General features: G+C 42.3%; 3 protein-coding genes across 3 annotated transcripts; 1 reads left to right on the plus strand and 2 right to left on the minus strand.

Annotated features, from left to right (window-relative positions):
* Window positions 1–262: 262 nt before the first annotated feature.
* LOC104436496 (tetraspanin-2) lies at window positions 263–2706 on the minus strand. The gene is made up of 2 exons (XM_010049280.3): window positions 2115–2706; window positions 263–975 (listed from the first exon to the last, which is right to left on the minus strand). Exons 1-2 carry the CDS (start codon window positions 2610–2612, stop codon window positions 688–690), a joined length of 786 nt encoding a protein of 261 aa, XP_010047582.2. The 5' UTR covers window positions 2613–2706; the 3' UTR covers window positions 263–687.
* Window positions 2707–3131: 425 nt separating this feature from the next.
* On the plus strand, window positions 3132–5111 carry LOC104436498 (hypothetical protein). The gene is given in 3 exon segments (XM_039309100.1): window positions 3132–3586; window positions 3588–3648; window positions 3785–5111. Coding segments are annotated over 3 exon segments (1476 nt in total). The 5' UTR covers window positions 3132–3479; the 3' UTR covers window positions 5093–5111.
* Window positions 5112–5799: 688 nt separating this feature from the next.
* LOC104436497 (1-aminocyclopropane-1-carboxylate oxidase 1) lies at window positions 5800–7078 on the minus strand. Its single transcript, XM_010049281.3, has 3 exons — window positions 6939–7078; window positions 6632–6852; window positions 5800–6522 (listed from the first exon to the last, which is right to left on the minus strand). Exons 1-3 carry the CDS (start codon window positions 7038–7040, stop codon window positions 5928–5930), a joined length of 918 nt encoding a protein of 305 aa, XP_010047583.2. The 5' UTR covers window positions 7041–7078; the 3' UTR covers window positions 5800–5927.
* Between the last annotated feature and the right edge of the window lie 5151 nt (window positions 7079–12229).

Raw genomic sequence — 12229 nt, forward strand, 5'->3', positions numbered from 1 at the left:
GAAAATCAAACTGTCCGAACACACTTTTAGGAACCTGAAATCAGATCAAAACTCTCAATGGTCTAGTACGATTTGGACAGTTCCCAATTCGATTAATTCATTTTGCAAAACCTAAATAAAGGCAATAAAAGCTTGCATAGATTTAATAATGCACAGACACCATACTACTGGAGAATTCCAAGACATAAAAGCGCTCTCTTCATGGTCGGTGGTTGGCCGGTGCCGTGGATATTGGTAAATACATATAAAATGAAATAAAATAGAATAGAAAGAACTGCATAAGGTGACAATATTATTATGTACCATAACGCTAGAACCTATGCATAAGCAATCGAGCTGGTGACAGGGGGTGACCATAAATGCTTATCCTGACCATAACATGTCCCCCTCCGTCCAATTCAACTCTCTATCTCTCTCTCTCTCTCTCTCTCTCTCTGCAAAAGAAGCCCCATTGGTCAAACGAGAAAGATAAGGCATCCTTCCTAAAGCTAAGGAGAGCCACATCGCACCGATCCCAAAATGACAAAAGCACAATTAGGAATATATACGCCAACGGTGACAGGAGCGCCCGAAAGAACCACCACCACCTAAGAAAAATTCCAAGAAAAGGGAACCCCTTCAAAGAAAAAGCTAGAGGCGGAAAGTCTCTTCTTTTCTCTAAGCAGGAAGACATTTACATTGTCACTACTACTTGTGGTCTCCGATCTGGGCGTTCCTGAAGGCGCTGCACGCGATGAGGTAGACCCAGATGAGGATCACCAGGGCCACGATCAGGATCACGTTGGCCTTCCTCCATTCATGCCTCAGGTTCCCCAGCAGGCCGGCCTTGCAGGAGTTGCAGTTGTAGCAGAGCTGGGCCTGGTCGTTGCTCCACAGGTAGCAATCCGGGTCGGCCGTCGGGTTCGTCGGGTTCAGCCACAGCGTTGGGTTCGCATAGGTGTACCCGCAGACCGTGGGAGGCTTGCAGCATCCCGACTGTGATCACAAAGAGGCAACCACAAGGAACAAAAAAAAATCGAAAATGTCAATAAAAATGGGAACTTTTTCACAATGTAAACACCTTTCAACCATGATTGGAAAAAATTTAGGCTTTAGCCCAGACAATTCAACTTAGGATAAGAACAGAAAGCAACCCCCACCAAATTATGCGAGTACGTGCGCCAGAGCTGGCAACCACAACATTTTTCTCTCAATCTTTTCCCAGACAAAGAGACAAAAAGACAAACTACAGACCTTGATTCTTACTGTTCTGACCATAATTTTTAATCTGAACATCATGATTACATGATTATAAATTATTTGAGCAGAGGTGGGTGCATATATGCCCATTATAGCACCAAAAGAGGGACCCAAGATTTGATTCTCGAGTCCCCTAAAGCGAATTCCCCGTGCTGCTGCAAGATATGAAATATCTTAAACAGTGTCCCAGGTGGTCGGACCAGATCGATCAGTCAATGGGGTCAATGAACGTGGGATGTTTATAGCCCCAAATACAGGATATATTAAAAAAAAAAAAAAAAAAAAAACTGATCAACGAAGGGTCCCTTCTTGATTTCGACCTAAAACTAAGACCAAAAGTGCTGACCTGCACTAAATTCCAGTAACTTCAAGCGACCAAACCAACTTCACCAGCAACCCAAATCCCCATCAGAACTCAGGACTTCCCAGAGGAAAGAAACAAACGACTCTCTTCGTCAATGACAACTTATATTCCCCAATTGTGTAATTAATTGTCCATTAATGTAACTGCTTGATTCTCACGTGGAAAAGGATATCATCTAGATGGGCATTTTCTATTCAAGTTCACAAGAGATGAGAGAAGCAAAAGACATCAGTTCCTATTGCAGAAGTACTCTGGAGGAGTGAAGTTCATGAACTTTCCTGGCATTCCTCAGTGCTAGTACAGAAGAGGCAAGAGGGCCAGGAAAGATACATCTCAACCTTAACCGATGTCGTTTCCGTCGAAAGCAATGAATAAAGACAGAAGAAACACGCATCAAAAACAGTCTTTTTTCCGGACAGAGTATAGAAACACAGGACAAAACAGGGGAAAAAAAGTGGATGACAAACCCAGAGAGAAAGAAACAGAGAGAGAGAGAGAGAGAGAGAATTGCCTGAAGAGGAGAGATTCGAGCAGCAAAGTACTGCTCGGCAATGACGTAGTTCTGCGCCAACCTGGTGCAGACATCGGACTCGGCGAGACAAGCCCTGATCTTGACCCAGTTCTCGGGGTCGGTGACGTGGTCCCTCAGCCACGCGCTGTACCCGCCGAGGCTGTACTCCCGGTAATCCCGCCCGGGCACGGAGTAGCCGCCGTCCTCCCGCGTGACCACGTAGGCGAAGACGAGGACGATGAGGAGGAGGCCGATGAGCACGGCCATGCAGAAGAGGTAGAAGGCCAGGAGCCCCTGCTTGTTCCAGTAGGCCCCGACGAAGCCGGCGAGGGAGACGAGGAGGACGAGGGTGCCGAGGATGACGACCGGCCACCGGAAGTAGTGGGTGCACTCGTTGTCGGCCTTGGAGGCCAGCCAGATGCCGGCGGCGATGATGGGGACGGAGCAGAGGAAGGCTATGAAGTTGAGGACCGAGGTCACGTTGTTGCTCACCCCCATGGCGGATTCTTGACACAGAGAGAGAGAGAGATTCTTGAGGTTTGGTTGGTGAGGATGATGAAGGATCAAGAAATGGGTTTTGTGCCTTCTTGCCCATGGGGATTGTCATCTTCTGGCTTGAGAAATGTGAGGGCTGGATGGACATGGAGATGGGGATAAAGTTTTGGGGGATTTTCTTTAATTCTTTTGGAGGATATGGAAGATCGAAAATCATTAGGCACTCACTCACGAGTCATTCTACGTCAAACTATTTTAGCTTATAATGAATAATTGGACCATATAAGACTTGCGTGGGATCGACGTGATTCAACGGCCCATGTGGAATGAGCTTACATGTATAGAAGCTATTCGAAGATAGGTCACGAATGAGGGAGAGATGGTAAAGTTACATGGGGAGACCCTCTGCGTGGGTACGTTACTATATTTTGGGGCATCTTGTGCTTTTTCGAGGCACCAATTATGCATCAACGCATTCGCATACTTTAGCGTCGCGCCATCGCTCGCCATGCTTGAAAAGTGGTTTTCCTTTTGGCACGGCACAATCAATTTTTTCTGACCATCAGACTCTATTATGGATTTTTTGCTCCACTCCATGAGGCCCTCTTATCTCTTCCTTCTTCCAGCACAGTGATTGGTTCACTACCGTCGCCGGCGGCGCGTGCGCCTCGCCCCACGCGCGGGCGGATCTCCGCGCTTCTGTCTCGCGGCAAATCATGTCCCGAAAAGGACCGAGGCCAATATCCCCAGCCGCATCGCGAGAGAGTCACGGCACGCGCCTCTTAACGCTACAAACATTCGGCTGCGCGAGTTTCCCGCCCCGCGTCGCGAAAGTTCTCGCGGGAAACGAACGGGCGCCGCCGCCGGAAAATGGAGCCGTGGACGCCGCTGTTCGGCATATTCCTCAGCTCTCCGACGCCGGAGACCGACGCGTCCCGGTGGCTGCAGGAGTCTTTCTCGCCGTCCTCGACCTCGGCCGGCCGCCGCGCCCATCACCACCGCCTCCTTCCTGTCGCTGCTCGCGAAGGCGCACGACGCCGTTGCGCAAGGCGGGCCCTTTCCTTCGTCTCCGCCACCTGCTCGGACAAGAAGGTGAACCCAGTCGATTGGGAAGGAAAAAGAACGATTTTTTTTTGGTTGGGTAGTGTTTGAATTTGTTGGTAACCTTTGCTGAGGCCGTTCGTTCGTTGCTCTGTAGGGTCATGTTCATACAGACTTTGCCCGCCATGGTGCAATCCCGGATTCTGTCGTTCCTCGCTCTCAAGCACCGGAGATTCCGCGCCGCGGACTTGTCGGGTCTTGCCCGCGGCATTCTGGGTGGCGGCGAAGAGGTGGATTTTTGGGTAGAGAAGGCTGCCCGGCACCTGCTCGACGTATTACCCGAATCAAGTTATGAGGGAATATCTCGATTGGGTTTGGATTCGGGGGGAGAAAGAAGTGGTGATGAGTTCGGGGCGGTACCGGCTTGGCTGAAGAATGAGGTGGCTGCCACTCGTGTGCTTCTGCCTTGGCTTCCTGTGTCGCTGGATGAGTTCAACTCGGCGGAGTCTTTCCCGGACGGTGAGAAGAATGAGGAGTTGTCAAGCGAGGCTGGAGAAATTGAAGCGGAACCTATGGATGAAGATGTGGAAGGCGTTGAGATTTGTGATTCCCTGGGAGTTCCCCTCGAACCTGAAATTCAGGACGAGGCAATGAGTTTGAGGGCTCAGATTGCAAATTTCGAATCTACTAGCAGAACTGTTGCCTTAGCAAATGCAATCCACGAAATCTGCCTGGGGAAAGGGTTAAATTCTGTTCAAGTTCTGGAATTGATTGAACCTTGGAAAGCAGATGACGAGGCGGCTTCAATTCTGATTTCCCACCTCACAGATGGAAGCGAAAAGGAGTTTACTTGGCCAAGCCTTGCTCTCTGCTCCGTTATCCTTCCTAGACTATTGGTTCTTGAAGGTCCAGTAACTCGTGTGCTATTAACTGCGACAATAGAATACTGCAAGCTTCATCAGAAGGCCACAGAATATGCGCTGTTATTACCGCTTATGATGCGAAAGGAGGGCATAAATAACCCCGTCTGCGAGGCTATTACTAGGATCATCAAGGAATGCTTGCATCCAGCTCATGTCACGGCCTTCTGCCACAAACTGTTGTGTGATGGGAAAAATAACAAGAGATTCGTATGCTTACCATCTCACCAATGCCTAATATCCCCTGAACTGGTATGGACAGAATCCTTGTTCAATCTGTTTCAGAACTTATTGAATTATAATATTCATCTGACCCAGGGGTCAGTTGATTGTATTATTGACTCAGTACAGAAGTTGTCTTTAAGGTTCTCAAAATCTTTGAAGTTTGGAAATTTTTTACTATGTTTAGTCACCAAATGTTCTTCATCATTGAAGTCCCATAAACAGTCATTGACTAAAGCAGTTGAATGTACCAATACTCTGGTGACAAAATCCATTTTGTCAAAGTTATCAAACTTATAGGCCTTATTTGTATTTTCCACTCTGGCTTGCGCTGTTACTGCTAATTAGCTAACAAATGTGCTACACTTTTTCTAAGATTCTGCTGAATCTGAATAGCATGTAGCTTTGTAGCTGATTGGTCAAATTGCAAAATATTTGTGCATTCATGCAGTCTTATTCTTTAGAGCAGATTTGCACACTAGGCCCACTATCCATCCTCAAATGAGAAACAATCATTTAACCTCCACGAAATTGACTTAGGTATGCCAAAATTAGCTATTGCTTCGAATTTCTATATTGGTAAGTAGTTAACTGCATGACCATCTCTATATCTGGTTTTTGTTGAGAAAATTGTGAAAGTGAAAAATCGTATGCTCGAATGATTCTCATGACTAACCCCAATAACCGTGACAAGTAACATTACCATCACATAAATATCTTGGGCTGTTTTATATGGTCTAGATCAGAATGAAGAGTATGCAATTTCAAGTCTGCTAATCCAGAATTTTAAAGAAGCTATGACAGCTTGCTTTGCAGTATGTATTCGATTGTTGTAGGAAGTAAAAAGGCCTAGTGCTCTAAGTGCGCAGTCTCTGAAAAAGTTTATTGACCCTGTGGGATGACAGTAACATAATCACCCTGATTGCATTCTCATTCACTTTCTACTTTTCCAAAATGGTTATTTCTTTAGTTTTCCATGTTACTTTTTGCATGGGAGATAGCTGACTTCATGAATCTCCATAACACCAATAATAGATCAAAATAAGTTGACAAAGGATGATTCTATATGCTACGTTTCCCAAAATTACATCACACGTGGTTTGACAAGGAAACCCAAACTGGTAGGAAATACATTTTAGACAAGCAGACCACAAGGGCTATTGGTCCTTTTCTTTAAGGATTCAAATCGGGGCTCCTTGTCTAGAAACTTTGTCGTGGCATAAAGTTTTAAATAATCTCCAAAACTAAAATGGTTCGGGTATAGTAGTTTAGGAGCTGGAGAAATGATGGCATCAGTAGCAGGATTATAGAAGGTTGCAATGGAGAGTCTGCTTCCATTTTTCTTGGCCATGACCCTGTGCAATGCACTTTTATATCTTCCATTACTCAACACCTCCACTTGATCACCTGTATTCACAAAGATGGCATTGTTCTTAGATGGTGGAATCTGTATCCAGTTTCCTTCTTTGAGGAATTCAAGTCCTGGGACTTGGTCATCTTGGAGCAAGAGTATGATCCCACCAGCATCAGTGTGCTCTCTGAGTCCCATTACACGGTCAGGATGGGGGCATTGTGGGTATCTCGCCACCTTTGTTCCCACAGAAGGACCTTTTTCTCCAGAGAAAACTTTCTTTATGTGATCTTTATCCAAGCCAAGATTCTCACACATGAGCTCTGAGAGCTTCTCGGCTAGCATAATTAGTTGATCTATGTAGTCATCCATTGCCTTGCTGCAATTATGCAGTGCTAATTACTCAATATGAATATATATAAGCGATGAAACTTTCTGTTTCATAAACTGTACATGTTCATTTGTAATGAAGATTCCGGTGAACTTACCGAAGATCTTCAGAAAGGTTTGGAAATTCATTAATGTTGGATTTTGGACGATGTGAGATGAAGAAGCTGCTCTCCCAATCTATGTCTCTAGTATGTCCATTTTCCAACCTTTTAGCTGCTTCTGAATCATAGAAAGTTTCCTTCAAATTTTGCTCATAGTGGGAATCGACAAAATGCTTCACCTTCTCCATCAACTTTCTGTCTACTCCATGGTTCTCAATCTGCAAGCATAGCTAATATCATTAACTGAGGCACATATAGTAAGGTACGTTTCTAGGTGTATCTGTAGTATATTGACAATTTCTACCTTAAAGAAGCCAAATTTCTCGCAAGCATCGTGAAGGAGTGCCATGGTCTTGCTCCTCTTCTCTCCATCGAGCTGGCTAAAGTCAATCACAGGGACTTCCATCTCCTTCCTTCCTTTGTTTTCTCTCTGTACTTGTGTGTGTGGATAGGCTGATTCTTGAGGAGTATTTATAGGCCTAGATTTCGGGATATATATGATTTACTCTTACTGTACTCTAGTTATGGGTAGTTAGACTAGAGGAAAGTTAGTTACAGATTAACCGCAACCTCGTTTGAAGGGAAACTGTGGTGCCTCGATTCTAGCATGTAAAGTCCAAGTTCAGTTAATCACAACCATGTGATTGCATCACCGCAGTGTCTCCCATTTCCTGTGATTTATGAGTGAATAATTTCTCTCTTGAATTGCAAGGAAGGGTTTTATGATTCTTGTGGAAAAGTTTCCTGATTGGGTGATATTCCCCTCGTAAGACTCATTTTTGTCTCTCCCTCTCATGTACACACATAAACACAAGCATATGCAAGCACAATAGTATTATATGCCAACTAGGTTATAGTTTACTCACTTTGGGAGACACATTCACATTGGTGGTTTCTTTAGTAGCAACCATCAAGTTCAAACAAAACTAGCTGCTGTGTGGTGCTGAATTTTAGCTGTTTCAAATAGCCTCTTGAAACAGGAAACCAGGAATATTAACTGGGAAGCTATGGGCAATTTGACTGAGAATCATTTGAATATCATCAATTGTGGGTAAGATTTTGACAAATTCTATTGCAGTCCCAATCAAATTTCTCTGACAAATTTAGCTCGAGATTGGACTCTGATATGTTAAATCTTTCAGGTATTTTCAATGTGGTTGTTGAGGATGTATATCTGGTCTCATTTCCTACCTAAATCCATTGATGCTTTGCCCAGATTGACTTTATGTGAGCGTAGGTGAGGTTCCACAAGGTCTAATTATTTACTTGCATTATGCAAGTTCGAGGTGCATTATTGGGACATGATGACATTGGAATTGTTCTTTTGTTGAGTAATCTTAAACTAAGAACAAAATTAGCGGAGTCGAATCACTGCATATGTTGGCACGTGATATGATGCTTTATTTTCAAATGTTAGTGGCCTCTAGTGCAGACACATTGTCTCGAAACATGAATCTTTGGCCTTTGTTGTGGTACTGGTGCTGCACTTTGGGCTGATTAGATGCTGCAATAGGAGTGCTGAGTGATTCTTCCTAGTTCAATCAACTATTTTCCATGTTTAGAGAAAAGAAGATGCATAATTGGCCAGTTATCAAATGTCCAGCCTACGGTTCCCTATTTTTATTTTTATTTTCTTTTAATCTGTGACGCCTTGAGATTTCAATAGTTCATCTCTTCTACGTCATACTGATACTTGCTAGCAAGTGGAGTGGTTTCTCCTTTGTTAGGCTAAGTTTGATCAAAAGATCTTGTTTGTTACTCGCTTTGAATGGGAATAACCAGTGAAAAGAGAATTTAATCTCCTGTTTTGAGCTGCTTCCTCCCTTTTTTTTCCTAGATAACGTGATCCAATGACTCGGCCAGTCCATTTTAACTGTTTCCTTATCATTCCAATTCTCTCTTCGCTGAATTTCTAAAACCGAAATCAAGCCGGCAAGTGCCGAAAAGTCACTGTGAACGTGATGCAGACAAGACGCAACGAGGGACGGAGGATCTAGGTCGGGTGCTTGACATTGACTCGAGCTGGTTTATTAATTTAGCAGCATTCCTCTTGCTTTGTTGAAGCAACTGACATCTTTCTGAGATCTAAACTTTGTATGCTTCTGGGGCAAGGACTCTGCCGTGACAATCACTAATCATCCTTAATTCGTCGTGATTAGCTGAGTCCAATGAGAACATGTTTGAGGCTTCGTGGGTTCTTTCTTTTAGTTTTTTTTTTTTTCAATTGAATAAACTAGAACTGCTGCTGCTGGAATTGAGTAGCACAGGCTGGAGCAGCTTCTGGGAAATTGATGGACACATGCAGTCCAGTATTTTTCTCAGTTGCATGTCTGCTCCTTTAATCTATTTAGCTTGGCATTAAAAATATATTGAAGCCTGCATCTGTATTGGGTGGGTTGCATTTGCATGGGGGAGGGCAATAATTAAAGTCACATGGAGACTTGGCTATGATTGGTAACCTTTCGACTTTTGTACGTCTCTGTGTATATAAATTCAAATAAAATCTTCTCGACACGGCGCCCAAAGCTTGTCACTTTATGATCGTAAATCGCTCAAATCGGTCTCTCATGGTCGCAAGAAAAAGAGTCGGTGCTTTCTCCACAAAAGTAGAAAAACATACCTATTGCCCCCCTCGTCTTTCTTCTCTCTTTTTGTTATTTTACAGTGAAATTGCAACTCGCTTGCGTTTGGAAAAATGTTTCTCGTTTTTAACGTAATAACAGGATTTTTATTTTTCCTATATCGGTATACAAAAGTTTCTATTGTTTATATGCTATTTAGAGATGGTATGATACTCATGACATGAAATTTATTTTCATGTTTAGTGATCTTTTAATCTTATACTAATTAGTTGCTATCTACATTGATAATGGAGTTTTATTTGTATGTTTTATAATTAATAATATCTGGATATCATCTGCTAGAGGACTTAATGTGTGTGTATATTTCGATTTTAAATAGACTTTTAACCCGATAATCTTTGGGTTAGGCTTTTGTGTGGAAACATGGACTTAGCATGGATTTTGAATGCATATAAACAACAATACTTTAGTCATCACATTGCTTTGTTTTCGTTTCTTCCATAAGCCTTAAAGTAAAAGAGAGTTATTTAATTTATTGAAAAGTTCAAATTGGGCTTTATTGGGTCAACAAGCAACTCATTAAATTGGACTGAAATGGGCAAGTTTGGTGGGTCAGATCCGGGTCCAAGAGCATTGCTTTTAGTGCCAAGCGCCGGATGCACGAGATGTCGTATGCACTAAAACTCAAGCCGTCAACCAAGGGTACTGTGTTGGCAGCCAGTTGAAAGGCTCGAGCAGAGCTTCGACAACACTACAATGAGATTTTCACCTGCCTTCCTCTCAATCTAGGCATGGAGAGCTACTATACTCTCCTATCCAAGGACAGCCAATATTAAAGTATTGACGCGGAGTCTACTTTCCTTATTAAAGAGGCTGCTTGATTCCTACCCAAGCTTTTTTTCTTAGGTGAGTGGAAATACGAGAGGTGACATTACGGGATCTCCCACCCTAAGGTGAATCTCTAACTCAAGCTGTCAACCAAGGGTACTGTGTTGGCAGCCAGTTGAAAGGCTCGAGCGGAGCTTCGACAACACTACAATGAGATTTTCACCTGCCTTCCTCTCAATCTAGGCATGGAGAGCTATTATACTCTCCTATCCGAGGGCAGCCAATATCAAAGTATTGACGTGGAGTCTAGTTTCCTTATTAAAGAGGCTGTTTGATTCCTACCCAAGCTTTTTTTCTTAGGTGAGTGGAAATACGAGAGGTGACATTACGGGATCTCCCACCCTAAGGTGAATCTCTCGTTTGTTTATTCTGCGTTGAGTATTTTAAGGACTTTCTTAGATCCATGATACACAAGACGTTGTATGCACTAAAAATGCTTGAAATCCAACGGCAAGAATCACCGCATCACTTGAATTTTATAAATTGTTCTTAATATTCACAACATTCTTTGTGATTTTGTAAATTCAAACTTTATATTCAATTTTAATTAATCCCAAACTTTTTGTTTCTAAAAAAAATTCTCAAACTTTCAATTTAGTCACGAATCTATTTACTCATTCAAAAATTGCCACTGGCTCAGGAGACTATTGTTAGTGCGTACGAATGTGAAATTGATGTTCTGATAATGAAATCTCTAATTGGACATGATAGTGATGATTTTGAAAAAATCAGTGGTGATTTTTTAATGTGTGGATAGATTTGAGATTATAATGAAAGTTGGAGATTTTTCTTTAAATAAAATAAAAATCTGAGACAAAACTAGATTGGACTTAAAGTTGCATTTTTTTTTTTTTTTTTGGTTGGGAATTAGGCATTGGATGTCATTGGAACTATAATTAGGGTCCATTAGGGTCCATTCAATACGAGAAAAAATAATGATTTGAAAAACATTTTCCAAAAAAATAGGTAATTTGCATATCTCTCAAAATTATTAGTTAACAAAAACTATTTTCTCCATTCACGACAATTTATACCAAAGCATTTTCATAAATGACGAAAATATATTTCTTCCATTCATTTTTACAAGCAACACGAGTGATTATTCCCTGGTCCAAATCATAGGTTTTATGGGAAACAAACGCACCCTTTCGAGAACCGGTGACTTCCTAGACGAGAGTCGACTCGACATTGGGCCTCTCCAACATGGGCCGGTCAAGTTGGGGATGAATGGGCCTCGAGAAGGCCCATCTAAACCGGGCCTCCTCCGCTCGTGCGACGCCGACAGACCACACGTGACGCGTCGTCAGCGCGTAGTACTAGAGTTGACCTCCTCCGTCCGATTTCACGTAAAGGTCACACGTAACATCGAAGATAAAAAAAGGGGAAAAGGTCGGGATCCTCCTCCTCCACGTGGACGGTAGCCACGCTGGAACGGAGCAGACCGCGCCATCATTTTCTGGTGGGCCAAAAAGAAAAAGAAAAAGAGAAATCGCATTAATTAATAACGAATAATGAATAATATATTAATATATAAAGAACTGCTCCTAATCTTCCTTGAGTGCAATGGCAAACAAATATCGAAAGATTTTTCTTACATTCTTTACCCCCTCGTGAAGGAACTTCCGTCATCGCCCAACCACTCAAATAATATAAAATGATAATAATTGTGGAAAAAGTTTTCAAGATCCTTGTTGAAAACCCAGTATTGACCATCAGAGATTCAGAATTGCAGTCACTGGATTTGATTTGAATATCATCATTTTCCATACGTCAACATCAGCATTTATGTCTCCATAAATTTCAAATCGGATGTTCCGCATGACACAATTACAATGATTCCATATAAGTACATTAATTTTTGTATAAAAAAATTCAAAATCGATACATTTATAATACATATACCAGAAATTATATGTCATGTTAAGATATTAGAGATGAAATAAGGGACTTCACTGGATCTTCGAAATGTAAGGGAGCTTTTAGAGCAAATTAATGGATTTTACCATATTTCCCAATCTAACATTGAGGTAATTTTGGGATATTTGTGACGAGAAATTAATCTTGCGTAAATGTAGCACGTGTACATTAGTTTCAGATTTCTTGAGTCATGCAACTTAGTTCGAGA

The sequence above is a fragment of the Eucalyptus grandis genome, chromosome 3 (assembly GCF_016545825.1).
Source record: "Eucalyptus grandis isolate ANBG69807.140 chromosome 3, ASM1654582v1, whole genome shotgun sequence".
Classification (NCBI taxonomy): domain Eukaryota; kingdom Viridiplantae; phylum Streptophyta; class Magnoliopsida; order Myrtales; family Myrtaceae; genus Eucalyptus; species Eucalyptus grandis.